The 15,054-nt window shown below is 39.7% G+C and overlaps 1 protein-coding gene across 1 annotated transcript in view; it reads left to right on the top strand.

Moving 5' to 3' along the window:
- The window catches only part of LOC308698192 (mitogen-activated protein kinase-binding protein 1-like), a gene marked incomplete at its 3' end in the record, with an annotated part of 51,603 nt that overhangs the window by 20,054 nt on the left and 16,495 nt on the right, over positions 1-15,054 (top strand). Inside the window, exons 19-21 of the mRNA XM_081378112.1 lie at positions 9,994-10,101; positions 10,399-10,589; positions 10,820-10,857. Coding sequence (XP_081234238.1) covers positions 9,994-10,101; positions 10,399-10,589; positions 10,820-10,857 — 337 coding nt within the window. The remainder of the gene's footprint in view (positions 1-9,993; positions 10,102-10,398; positions 10,590-10,819; positions 10,858-15,054) is intronic.

The following is a 15,054-nucleotide window of genomic DNA, read 5'->3' as shown; positions in this document are numbered from 1 at the left end:
AGCAGGAATATTAGTGTTATTATAGAGCAGGAATATTAGTATTATAGAGCGGGAATATTAGTGTTATTATAGAGCAGGAATATTAGTGTTATTATAGAGCGGGAATATTAGTGTTATTATAGAGCAGGAATATTAATGTTATTATAGAGCAGGAATATTAGTGTTATAGAGCAGGAATATTAGTGTTATTATAGAGCAGGAATATTAGTGTTATAGAGCAGGAATATTAGTGTTATTATAGAGCAGGAATATTAGTGTTATTATAGAGCAGGAATATTAGTGTTATGAGCGGGAATATTAGTGTTATTATAGAGCAGGAATATTAGTGTTATTATAGAGTGGAATATTAGTGTTATTATAGAGCAGGAATATTAGTATTATTATAGAGCGCAATATTAGTGTTATTATAGAGCAGGAATATTAGTGTTATAGAGTGGGAATATTAGTGTTATTATAGAGCAGGAATATTAGTGTTATAGAGCGGGAATATTAGTGTTATTATAGAGCAGGAATATTAGTGTTATAGAGCGGGAATATTAGTGTTATAGAGCAGGAATATTAGTGTTATTATAGAGCAGGAATATTAGTGTTATAGAGCGGGAATATTAGTGTTATAGAGCGGGTATATTTGTGTTATAGAGCGGGAATATTAGTGTTATAGAGCGGGAATATTAGTGTTATTATAGAGCAGGAATATTAGTGTTATTATAGAGAGGAATATTAGTGTTATTATAGAGAGGAATATTAGTGTTATTATAGAGCAGGAATATTAGTGTTATTATAGAGCAGGAATATTAGTGTTATAAAGCGGGAATATTAGTGTTATTATAGAGCAGGAATATTAGTGTTATAGAGCGGGAATATTAGTGTTATTATAGAGCAGGAATATTAGTATTATTATAGAGCGCAATATTAGTGTTATTATAGAGAGGAATATTAGTGTTATAGAGCGGGAATATTAGTGTTATTATAGAGCAGGAATATTAGTGTTATTATAGAGCAGGAATATTAGTGTTATTATAGAGCGGGAATATTAGTGTTATAGAGCGGGAATATTAGTGTTATTATAGAGCAGGAATATTAGTGTTATTATAGAGTGGAATATTAGTGTTATTATAGAGCAGGAATATTAGTGTTATAGAGCGGGAATATTAGTGGTATTATAGAGCAGGAATATTAGTGTTATAGAGCGGGAATATTAGTGTTATAGAGCGGGAATATTAGTGTTATTATAGAGTGGAATATTAGTGTTATTATAGAGCAGGAATATTAGTGTTATAGAGCGGGAATATTAGTGTTATTATAGAGCAGGAATATTAGTGTTATAGAGCGGGAATATTAGTGTTATTATAGAGTGGAATATTAGTGTTATTATAGAGCAGGAATATTAGTGTTATAGAGCGGGAATATTAGTGTTATAGAGCGGGAATATTAGTGTTATTATAGAGCAGGAATATTAGTGTTATAGAGCGGGAATATTAGTGTTATAGAGCGGGAATATTAGTGTTATTATAGAGCAGGAATATTAATGTTATTATAGAGCAGGAATATTAGTGTTATAGAGCAGGAATATTAGTGTTATTATAGAGCAGGAATATTAGTGTTATAGAGCAGGAATATTAGTGTTATTATAGAGCAGGAATATTAGTGTTATTATAGAGCAGGAATATTAGTGTTATAGAGCGGGAATATTAGTGTTATTATAGAGCAGGAATATTAGTGTTATTATAGAGTGGAATATTAGTGTTATTATAGAGCAGGAATATTAGTATTATTATAGAGCGCAATATTAGTGTTATTATAGAGCAGGAATATTAGTGTTATAGAGTGGGAATATTAGTGTTATTATAGAGCAGGAATATTAGTGTTATAGAGCGGGAATATTAGTGTTATTATAGAGCAGGAATATTAGTGTTATAGAGCGGGAATATTAGTGTTATAGAGCAGGAATATTAGTGTTATAGAGCAGGAATATTAGTGTTATAGAGCGGGAATATTAGTGTTATAGAGCGGGAATATTAGTGTTATAGAGCGGGAATATTAGTGTTATAGAGCGGGAATATTAGTGTTATTATAGAGCAGGAATATTAGTGTTATTATAGAGCAGGAATATTAGTGTTATTATAGAGCAGGAATATTAGTGTTATTATAGAGAGGAATATTAGTGTTATTATAGAGAGGAATATTAGTGTTATTATAGAGCAGGAATATTAGTGTTATTATAGAGCAGGAATATTAGTGTTATAGAGCGGGAATATTAGTGTTATTATAGCGCAGGAATATTAGTGTTATAGAGCGGGAATATTAGTGTTATTATAGAGCAGGAATATTAGTATTATTATAGAGCGCAATATTAGTGTTATTATAGAGAGGAATATTAGTGTTATAGAGTGGGAATATTAGTGTTATTATAGAGCAGGAATATTAGTGTTATTATAGAGCAGGAATATTAGTGTTATTATAGAGCGGGAATATTAGTGTTATAGAGCGGGAATATTAGTGTTATTATAGAGCAGGAATATTAGTGTTATTATAGAGTGGAATATTAGTGTTATTATAGAGCAGGAATATTAGTGTTATAGAGCGGGAATATTAGTGGTATTATAGAGCAGGAATATTAGTGTTATAGAGCGGGAATATTAGTGTTATAGAGCGGGAATATTAGTGTTATTATAGAGTGGAATATTAGTGTTATTATAGAGCAGGAATATTAGTGTTATAGAGCGGGAATATTAGTGTTATTATAGAGCGGGAATATTAGTGTTATAGAGCGGGAATATTAGTGTTATTATAGAGCAGGAATATTAGTGTTATAGAGCGGGAATATTATTGTTATAGAGCGGGAATATTAGTGTTATTATAGAGCGGGAATATTAGTGTTATAGAGCGGGAATATTAGTGTTATTATAGAGCAGGAATATTAGTGTTATTATAGAGTGGAATATTAGTGTTATTATAGAGCAGAAATATTAGTGTTATAGAGCGGGAATATTAGTGTTATTATAGAGCAGGAATATGAGTGTTATTATAGAGTGGAATATTAGTGTTATTATAGAGCAGGAATATTAGTGTTATAGAGCGGGAATATTAGTGTTATAGAGCGGGAATATTAGTGTTATAGAGCGGGAATATTAGTGTTATTATAGAGTGGTATATTAGTGTTATTATAGACCAGGAATATTAGTGTTATTATAGAGCAGGAATATTAGTGTTATTATAGAGCGGGAATATTAGTGTTATAGAGCGGGAATATTAGTGTTATTATAGAGCAGGAATATTAGTGTTATTATAGAGCGGAAATATTAGTGTTATTATAGAGACGGCAGGAATATTAGTGTTATTATAGAGCAGGAATATTAGTGTTATTATAGAGCAGGAATATTAGTGTTATTATAGAGCAGGAATATTATTATAGAGCAGGAATATTAGCGTTCTTATAGAGCGGGAATATTAGTGTTATTATAGAGCAGGAATATTAGTGTTATTATAGAGAGGAATATTAGTGTTATTATAGAGCAGGAATATTATTATAGAGCAGGAATATTAGCATTATTATAGAGCGGGAATATTAGTGTTATTATAGAGCGGGAATATTAGTGTTATTATAGAGCGGGAATATTAGTGTTATTATAGAGCGGGAATATAGTGTTATTATAGAGCGGGAATATTAGTGTTATTATAGAGAGGAATATTAATGTTATTATAGAGCGGGAATATTAGTGTTATTATAGAGAGGAATATTAGTGTTATTATAGAGCGGGAATATTAGTGTTATTATAGAGCGGGAATATTAGTGTTATTATAGAGCGGGAATATTAGTGTTATTATAGAGCGGGAATATTAGTGTTATTATAGAGCGGGAATATTAGTGTTATTATAGAGCGGGAATATAGTGTTATTATAGAGCGGGAATATTAGTGTTATTATAGAGAGGAATATTAATGTTATTATAGAGCGGGAATATTAGTGTTATTATAGAGCAGGAATATTAGTATTATTATAGAGCGCAATATTAGTGTTATTATAGAGCAGGAATATTAGTGTTATAGAGCGGGAATATTAGTGTTATTATAGAGCAGGAATATTAGTGTTATTATAGAGCAGGAATATTAGTGTTATTATAGAGCGGGAATATTAGTGTTATAGAGCGGGAATATTAGTGTTATTATAGAGCAGGAATATTAGTGTTATTATAGAGTGGAATATTAGTGTTATTATAGAGCAGGAATATAAGTGTTATAGAGCGGGAATATTAGTGGTATTATAGAGCAGGAATATTAGTGTTATAGAGCGGGAATATTAGTGTTATAGAGCGGGAATATTAGTGTTATTATAGAGTGGAATATTAGTGTTATTATAGAGCAGGAATATTAGTGTTATAGAGCAGGAATATTAGTGTTATTATAGAGCAGGAATATTAGTGTTATAGAGCGGGAATATTAGTGTTATTATAGAGCAGGAATATTAGTGTTATAGAGCGGGAATATTAGTGTTATAGAGCGGGAATATTAGTGTTATTATAGAGCAGGAATATTAGTGTTATTATAGAGCGGGAATATTAGTGTTATAGAGCGGGAATATTAGTGTTATTATAGAGCAGGAATATTAGTGTTATTATAGAGTGGAATATTAGTGTTATTATAGAGCAGAAATATTAGTGTTATAGAGCGGGAATATTAGTGTTATTATAGAGCAGGAATATGAGTGTTATTATAGAGTGGAATATTAGTGTTATTATAGAGCAGGAATATTAGTGTTATAGAGCGGGAATATTAGTGTTATTATAGAGCAGGAATATTAGTGTTATAGAGCGGGAATATTAGTGTTATAGAGCGGGAATATTGGTGTTATTATAGAGTGGTATATTAGTGTTATTATAGAGCAGGAATATTAGTGTTATTATAGAGCAGGAATATTAGTGTTATTATAGAGCGGGAATATTAGTGTTATAGAGCGGGAATATTAGTGTTATTATAGAGCAGGAATATTAGTGTTATTATAGAGCAGGAATATTAGTGTTATTATAGAGACGGCAGGAATATTAGTGTTATTATAGAGCAGGAATATTAGTGTTATTATAGAGCAGGAATATTAGTGTTATTATAGAGCAGGAATATTATTATAGAGCAGGAATATTAGCGTTCTTATAGAGCGGGAATATTAGTGTTATTATAGAGCAGGAATATTAGTGTTATTATAGAGAGGAATATTACTTTTATATTATTATTTTTTAACACTAATATTACTTTTATTATATTATTTTTTAACACTAATAATATACACTAATATTATTAGTGTTATTATAGAGAGGAACATTCCACTGTTGTCGAATGCGCATGCGTCGCGTCTGAACGCGTTGTTGTCTTTGGAGCTCTATCGATTTGATTTATAATTCTTGATTTTACTCTTTAAACTTACTTACAACAAACATTTTCTACTTTTCCTCACTGAGAAGCACTACTGCTCAAACCTCATAGTTACAACGCGGACTGTTGAGCAGACGTGTCTCAAGCCTGTTAGTGATTCTACGCTGGATACTCTTATAGGTTACTCCCGGGGATCACGGCTGAACGCGTCTTCTCAACACTCACTTACAAACATTTTTCACCTATCGTGCGTCTACTCTACACCCGTACCACTTAAAAGACGGATTATATCTAAGACGCTTGTCAGAAATTAGTATTAATTGATAGCATCACTGGTAGCGTCGTTGCTAACTTACTGTCCATCTGTTAAAATGGCGAATATATCAGTTGCAAGTAGTCTACCTTTTGGTGCAGGTGAGGACACATTTGAGCTGCACGCGGTACAGTCTGAGCTGGAAGCTGTTGAGAAACAGATCCACGACCTTTTAGTGAGACAGGCCGAGCTGAGAGACCGGCGGTTAGCTCTTGAAACATCACGCGCTGATGCTCACAAATCAGAGATTAATGTTACTAACCCGCTGACTCCGACCTCGTCTACTCCGTGCGTTACTCGGCATCGGTCCCGAGCGCCAAGGTCGCGATCAGCCATGGTCTCGTTCACCCCGGCTCCAACACGCCACCACGAAGCCTGGATATTTCCGCAGCGGAAGACGCGAGTCAGGTCTAGACCAAGACCCTCTCCGACCCTCCCGGTTTTCGAGTTATCCACACAAAACCGCTTCTCCGCTCTTCGCGAAACAGAACGCGATGCTTTGATCATCGGTGATTCCATTGTTCGGCACGTCCATGCTACATCAGGTAAAAATAAGGTGCACAGTCACTGCTTTCCTGGTGCTCGTGTTTCTGAAATCGCTGCTCGTGTTCCCGAGATTCTGAACGATAACGAGCGCGTCGGAACTTTGGTATTGCACGCGGGAGTGAACGACATCAGGCTGCGCCAGACGGAAGTTCTGAAGAAAGACTTCAGGAATCTGATCGATACGGTACGCAGCACATCGCCTGATATAACGATCATTGTGTCAGGACCGCTTCCCACGTACCGTCTAGGTCATGAAAAGTTTAGTAGATTATTTGCGCTTAATGAATGGTTAATGTCATGGTGCAATGAGCAGAAACTGCTCTTTGTAAATAATTGGAATCTGTTTTGGGAGCGTCCTAGGCTATACCGTGCTGATGGCTTACACCCAAGCAGATTCGGATCGGATCTTCTGTCAGATAACATCTCCAAAATGTTAAATACCTTTTGACTAGTAACCAAAAGTCCAAATCATAGTCTCTGCTGCACCAAATTAACTGATATAAATAGTAGTGTAGAACATTGCATAGAAACTGTGTCTATTCCTCGTTTAGTGCGATCAAATAATAAATCTACTGCAGGATCTAGGAAAAATCTAATTGTTATTAAAACAGAAAATGTTGCTATTAGTAAACAAAAACAATTTCTAAAGCTAGGTCTTCTAAACATTAGATCACTCACACCTAAGGCAGTTATTGTAAATGAAATAGTCACAGATAATAGCTTCGATGTACTTTGCCTTACTGAAACCTGGCTTAAACCAAATGATTATTTCGGTCTAAATGAGTCTACTCCATCAGGATACTCCTATAAGCACAAGCCCCGTCTGATTGGTCGTGGCGGCGGTATTGCAACTATCTATAGAGATATTCTCAATGTTACTCAGAAAACGCGTTATAAGTTTATTTCATTTGAAGTACTTGTACTAAATGTTACGCTCTTAGATGATAGAAAAACAGCCCTATTATCTTTAGCCTTGGCTACCGTATATAGACCACCAGGGCCTTACGCTGATTTCCTAAAAGAATTTGCAAATTTTCTCTCAGATCTATTGGTCAATGTCGATAAAATATTAATTGTTGGAGATTTTAACATACACGTAGATAATCAAAATGATACGTTAGGGGCTGCGTTTATAGACTTATTAAACTCCTTTGGGGTTAAGCAAAACGTTACCGGACCAACTCATCGTTTTAATCATACACTCGATTTAATTATATCACATGGAACCGATCCAACCGATATAGATATCATTCCGCAAAGTGATGATGTAACTGACCATTACATGGTAACTTGCATATTACGTACTCTGGAATAGCCTTCCTGATACTGTTCGTTGCTCAGATTCGCTCTCCCAGTTTAAAACTAGATTAAAGACGCATCTCTTCAGCCAGGCATTCATATAATATTTTAATCTTACAGTTAAATCCGGTCTCTACTTCATAAACGCCAGAGGAGAACTGGCCCCCGACTGAGCCTGGGTTCTCCCAAGGTTTTTTTTTCTCCATTAGGTCACCTAATGGAGTTTTTCGGTTCCTTGCCACTGTTGCCTTTGGCTTGCTCAGTTGGGGATACTTAATTTGATTAATCGATTCAACAGTGCTATTGATCTGCATTACCAAACGTGGATGTTTTACACCAGAAACAAACACTGATGTACTATTTTATTTAATACTGTGAAGCTGCTTTGATACAATCTGTATTGTGAAAAGCGCTATATAAATAAAGTTGACTTGACTTGACTTGAATATTAGTGTTATTATAGAGCAGGAATATTATTATAGAGCAGGAATATTAGCGTTATTATAGAGCGGGAATATTAGTGTTATTATAGAGCGGGAGGGAATATTAGTGTTATTATAGAGCGGGAATATTAGTGTTATTATAGAGCGGGAATATTAGTGTTATTATAGAGAGGAATATTAATGTTATTATAGAGCGGGAATATTAGTGTTATTATAGAGCAGGAATATTAGTGTTATTATAGAGCAGGAATATTAGTGTTATTATAGAGCGGGAATATTGGTGTTATAGAGCGGGAATATTAGTGTTATTATAGAGAGGAATATTAGTGTTATAGGGCAGGAATATTAGTGTTATTATAGAGCAGGAATATTAGTGTTATTATAGAGCGGGAATATTAGTGTTATTATAGAGCGGGAATATTAGTGTTATAGAGCGGGAATATTAGTGTTATTATAGAGCGGGAATATTGGTGTTATAGAGCGGGAATATTAGTGTTATTATAGAGAGGAATATTAGTGTTATAGGGCAGGAATATTAGTGTTATTATAGAGCAGGAATATTAGTGTTATTATAGAGCGGGAATATTAGTGTTATTATAGAGCGGGAATATTAGTGTTATAGAGCGGGAATATTAGTGTTATTATAGAGCGGGAATATTAGTGTTGTTATAGAGCGGGAATATTAGTGTTGTTATAGTGGGAATATTAGTGTTATAGAGCAGGAATATTAGTGTTATTATAGAGCGGGAATATTAGTGTTATTATAGAGCGGGAATATTAGTGTTATAGAGCGGGAATATTAGTGTTATAGAGCGGGAATATTAGTGTTATTATAGAGCGGGAATATTAGTGTTATTATAGAGCAGGAATATTAGTGTTATAGAGCGGGAATATTAGTGTTATAGAGCGGGAATGTTAGTGTTATTATAGAGCGGGAATATTAGTGTTATAGAGCGGGAATGTTAGTGTTATTATAGAGCGGGAATATTAGTGTTATTATAGAGCGGGAATATTAGTGTTATAGAGCGGGAATATTAGTGTTATTATATAGCAGGAATATTAGTGTTATTATAGAGCGGGAATATTAGTGTTATTATAGAGCGGGAATATTAGTGTTATTATAGAGAGGAATATTAGTGTTATTATAGAGCGGGAATATTAGTGTTGTTATTATAGAGCGGGAATATTAGTGTTATTATAGAGCAGGAATATTAGTATTATTATAGAGCAGGAATATTAGTGTTATAGAGCGGGAATATTAGTGTTATTATAGAGCGGGAATATTAGTGTTATTATAGAGCGGAATATTAGTGTTATTATAGAGCAGGAATATTAGTGTTATAGAGCAGGAATATTAGTGTTATAGAGCGGGAATATTAGTGTTATTATAGAGCGGGAATATTAGTGTTATTATAGAGCGGGAATATTAGTGTTATTATAGAGCGGGAATATTAGTGTTATTATAGAGCGGGAATATTAGTGTTATAGAGCGGGAATATTAGTGTTATTATAGAGCGGGAATATTAGTGTTATTATAGAGCAGAATATTAGTGTTATTATAGAGAGGAATATTAGTGTTATTATAGAGCGGGAATATTAGTGTTATAATAGAGCAGGAATATTAGCGTTATTATAGAGCAGGAATATTAGTGTTATTATAGAGCGGGAATATTAGTGTTATTATAGAGCGGGAATATTAGTGTTATTATAGAGCGGGAATATTAGTGTTATTATAGAGCGGGAATATTAGTGTTATTATAGAGCGGGAATATTAGGCTGCTGTCACTTTAAGAGCTGCAAGGATCCAATATACTGATACACATGAAAACAGTCATCTCGTGCTTGAATGGTTTAAAGTCATATTGAAATGCTCACAAAGGAATCAATAAGAGGAAACAAAATAAAAAAAATTAACAAGTATCCGATTCCTGATCTCAAGTATTCAATTCCAGAATTGATAATTGATTTTCGATTCCCAACCCTATCCTGGTGTGTGTTAGTCTCACTGACGTCTGCTGTGTTTCAGCTGTGTGTTTGTGTGGCGACTCGCTCCTGAACTGACTGACAACATGAGAGAGCGACTGTCGGAGCGCAGACGTCACAGCGGACCGAACGCCAGAAACAACCCCTTCAGGTACAGGACTGAGTGGTTCGCTTCTGTCGGGTCCTTCATTTAACTTTTAGCGTCTCCTACAGCAGGTTCACATGCATTCAAGGTCAAAAACACTGTAATTCTCTCATAATCTCCACTGCAGCATCAGCTGTGTTCTCTCAGTGTCTGAAACGCTTCGATCGAAGATTCAGTCTCTCTAAACGCCGCCTCTTTGAGAGCTGATCTGCTCTGATTGGCCTGTGGCCACTTTGTGTTTGTGTTTTCGTTTGTTCTCTTCTCGTGTTTCATATATATATATATATATATATGTTTTCTCAGACGGTGCTCCGCGAGTGGATTCACACTGCACAGATCTCCATCCATCATGAGCTGCTCGTCTGAGACTGACCGAGAGGAAGAGGATGATGATGAAGATGATGATGATGATGATGATGATGATGAAGCTGTGACGACACCAGAGAGACGGAAGCACAGCAGTCAGTGTGAGGGCAGTGTCGAGGAGACCACGGGTCAGAAACACTTCCCTTCTGGGCATGAGCTCATTTGTAAACATGACATAAATTGCTTTTTTTTTTTTTACCACAATTGTGTCCCCAAAATATGATTCAAGTAAACACACACGCACACGCTCTCTCACCCACTCACACACACACACACACACACACACACACACTCACACTCTCACACACACACTCGGACTCTTACAGACATTAATGCGAGGCTGTTTTCTCTCATGAAGGTGCGTCTGATGAAGGACGCGAGTGGAACCCGGTGAAGGTCTGTATCTGAAACTGCAGTTAATCTTCTGACTCTCGATGTTCAAGCTGCAGAGTCTGAACTGTGTTTTCATGAATTAGCTTTGTTTATTCTCGAGCTCCTACAGAATGACGAGTCAAAATGCTTGATAGTTCATCAGAAAACATGTGGATTTCATTCATTTTGTAATAGACCAGGTTTTCCCAAACTGGAGATCATAAGGGGGCAAAGATGTAAACTTAAAATAGATCATTTAAAATGAAAGTCCCCCTGCTGTCAATAACTGTATCCCTTAACTCATCTTTGATCACCAAAATTACATATTAAAATGTTTTTTCCTTGAAAATAAGTTCTTCATTCCTTAAAGGTGCATAACGCAAGTCTCTGAGTTTTTGCAGAACTATGCCCCCCTCTGGCGACAAATGAAACTGCAACACTGCAACTGAACGCGCATGACGTCACGCCCAGTCTCAAATTCGGCCCGAATCCCTCTTATTTATTTTACTGTACAGGATTATAGATCGCAATCGCAGTGATCAGAGAAGGGCTCATTCAGCCCATCAGGCAATTGTTTAAGCATGTATGGGTTAGAAAAACGGGTATTTTTAACATGAAAAGTTGCATAATGCACCTTTAAAATATCTTGAATGTAACTCGACACCCTTGCCTCATTTAGTATACGCGGTTCTATAAATATGCAAATGAGCCCCGCCTCCACTCACTCACTCAGCTCAGAGATCCACTGGTTGACGATCACACGTTGATCTGATTGGTTACAGGGTAGTTTGTGACGTCAGAAACACCTGCGATTTCAAAGCGTGTTTTTGAGACTGTCTTTGGTTCACTGCAGTTTTAAGGAGGAAATACTCAGCAATGCTGTCGACTTATGAGTTTACACATGGTTTGTCTTAAAGCAGATTAAAAACACCACATAGACACATAAACAACATTAAAAGCTTTAAAACACTTGCTAAAAAATATATTTGTTTAGCTGCATGTCATGTGCCCAACATATGAAAGGGTTTTTACAAATATTAGATTAGAGGAAATTCAAGTAAATATTTCAGCTCAGAGTGGATAGACTAGGAATCTCTGACAGAGGAATCACGCAGTTGTGTGAAAGTTTCATGCAACCGACTCTTGATAGTTCTGTATTGTTGAGAGACGTCAGGTGTGTGTGCAGGACTCGGTCATGTGTCAGGTGTGTGTGCAGGACTCGGTCATGTGTCAGGTGTGTGTGCAGGACTCGGTCATGTGTCAGGTGTGTGTGCAGGACTCCGTCATGTGTCAGGTGTGTGTGCAGGACTCGGTCATGTGTCAGGTGTGTGTGCAGGACTCGGTCATGTGTCAGGTGTGTGTGCAGGACTCGGTCATGTGTCAGGTGTGTGCAGGACTCGGTCATGTGTCAGGTGTGTGTGCAGGACCCGGTCATGTGTCAGGTGTGTGTGCAGGACTCGGTCATGTGTAGGTGTGTGTGCAGGACTCGGTCATGTGTCAGGTGTGTGTGCAGGACTCGGTCATGTGTCAGGTGTGTGTGCAGGACTCGGTCATGTGTCAGGTGTGTGTGCAGGACTCGGTCATGTGTAGGTGTGTGTGCAGGACTCGGTCATGTGTAGGTGTGTGTGCAGGACTCGGTCATGTGTCAGGTGTGTGTGCAGGACTCGGTCATGTGTCAGGTGTGTGTGCAGGACTCGGTCATGTGTCAGGTGTGTGTGCAGGACTCGGTCATGTGTCAGGTGTGTGTGCAGGACTCGGTCGTGTGTCAGGTGTGTGTGCAGGACTCGGTCATGTGTCAGGTGTGTGTGCAGGACTCGGTCGTGTGTCAGGTGTGTGTGCAGGACTCGGTCATGTGTCAGGTGTGTGTGCAGGACTCGGTCATGTGTCAGGTGTGTGTGCAGGACTCGGTCATGTGTCAGGTGTGTGTGCAGGACTCGGTCGTGTGTCAGGTGTGTGTGCAGGACTCGGTCATGTGTCAGGTGTGTGTGCAGGACTCGGTCGTGTGTCAGGTGTGTGTGCAGGACTCGGTCATGTGTCAGGTGTGTGTGCAGGACTCGGTCATGTGTCAGGTGTGTGTGCAGGACTCGGTCGTGTGTCAGGTGTGTGTGCAGGACTCGGTCATGTGTAGGTGTGTGTGCAGGACTCGGTCGTGTGTCAGGTGTGTGTGCAGGACTCGGTCATGTGTCAGGTGTGTGTGCAGGACTCGGTCATGTGTCAGGTGTGTGCAGGACTCGGTCATGTGTCAGGTGTGTGCAGGACTCGGTCATGTGTCAGGTGTGTGTGCAGGACTCGGTCATGTGTCAGGTGTGTGCAGGACTCGGTCATGTGTCAGGTGTGTGTGCAGGACTCGGTCATGTGTCAGGTGTGTGCAGGACTCGGTCATGTGTCAGGTGTGTGTGCAGGACTCGGTCATGTGTCAGGTGTGTGCAGGACTCGGTCATGTGTCAGGTGTGTGTGCAGGACTCGGTCATGTGTCAGGTGTGTGCAGGACTCGGTCATGTGTCAGGTGTGTGTGCAGGACTCGGTCATGTGTCAGGTGTGTGCAGGACTCGGTCATGTGTCAGGTGTGTGTGCAGGACTCGGTCATGTGTCAGGTGTGTGTGCAGGACTCGGTCATGTGTCAGGTGTGTGCAGGACTCGGTCATGTGTCAGGTGTGTGTGCAGGACTTGGTCATGTGTCAGGTGTGTGCAGGACTCGGTCATGTGTCAGGTGTGTGTGCAGGACTCGATCATGTGTCAGGTGTGTGTGCAGGACTCGATCATGTGTAGGTGTGTGTGCAGGACTCGGTCATGTGTAGGTGTGTGTGCAGGACTCGGTCATGTGTAGGTGTGTGTGCAGGACTCGGTCATGTGTCAGGTGTGTGTGCAGGACTCGGTCATGTGTCAGGTGTGTGTGCAGGACTCGGTCATGTGTCAGGTGTGTGTGCAGGACTCGGTCATGTGTCAGGTGTGTGTGCAGGACTCGGTCATGTGTCAGGTGTGTGTGCAGGACTCGGTCATGTGTCAGGTGTGTGTGCAGGACTCGGTCATGTGTCAGGTGTGTGTGCAGGACTCGGTCATGTGTCAGGTGTGTGTGCAGGACTCGGTCATGTGTCAGGTGTGTGTGCAGGACTCGGTCATGTGTCAGGTGTGTGTGCAGGACTCGGTCATGTGTCAGGTGTGTGTGCAGGACTCGGTCATGTGTCAGGTGTGTGTGCAGGACTCGGTCATGTGTCAGGTGTGTGTGCAGGACTCGGTCATGTGTCAGGTGTGTGTGCAGGACTCGGTCATGTGTCAGGTGTGTGTGCAGGACTCGGTCATGTGTCAGGTGTGTGTGCAGGACTCGATCATGTGTCAGGTGTGTGTGCAGGACTCGGTCATGTGTCAGGTGTGTGTGCAGGACCCGGTCATGTGTCAGGTGTGTGTGCAGGACTCGGTCATGTGTCAGGTGTGTGTGCAGGACTCGGTCATGTGTCAGGTGTGTGTGCAGGACCCGGTCATGTGTCAGGTGTGTGTGCAGGACTCGGTCATGTGTCAGGTGTGTGTGCAGGACTCGGTCATGTGTCAGGTGTGTGTGCAGGACTCGGTCATGTGTCAGGTGTGTGTGCAGGACTCGGTCGTGTGTCAGGTGTGTCTGCAGGACTCGGTCATGTGTAGGTGTGTGTGCAGGACCCGGTCATGTGTCAGGTGTGTGTGCAGGACTCGGTCGTGTGTCAGGTGTGTGTGCAGGACTCGGTCGTGTGTCAGGTGTGTGTGCAGGACTCGGTCATGTGTCAGGTGTGTGTGCAGGACTCGGTCATGTGTAGGTGTGTGTGCAGGACTCGGTCATGTGTCAGGTGTGTGTGCAGGACTCGGTCATGTGTCAGGTGTGTGTGCAGGACTCGGTCGTGTGTCAGGTGTGTGTGCAGGACTCGGTCATGTGTCAGGTGTGTGTGCAGGACTCGGTCATGTGTCAGGTGTGTGTGCAGGACCCGGTCGTGTGTCAGGTGTGTGTGCAGGACTCGGTCGTGTGTCAGGTGTGTCTGCAGGACCCGGTCGTGTGTCAGGTGTGTGTGCAGGACCCGGTCGTGTGTCAGGTGTGTGTGCAGGACTCGGTCATGTGTCAGGTGTGTGTGCAGGACTCGGTCATGTGTCAGGTGTGTGTGCAGGACCCGGTCGTGTGTCAGGTGTGTGTGCAGGACTCGGTCGTGTGTCAGGTGTGTCTGCAGGACCCGGTCGTGTGTCAGGTGTGTGTGCAGGACC

Source organism: Scardinius erythrophthalmus, assembly GCF_964197995.2.
Source record: "Scardinius erythrophthalmus genome assembly, chromosome: 11".
In the NCBI taxonomy this organism is placed as follows: Eukaryota; Metazoa; Chordata; class Actinopteri; order Cypriniformes; family Leuciscidae; genus Scardinius; species Scardinius erythrophthalmus.
Note: the sequence above shows the minus strand (reverse complement) of the source record. Positions and strands in the feature narration are given on the sequence as shown.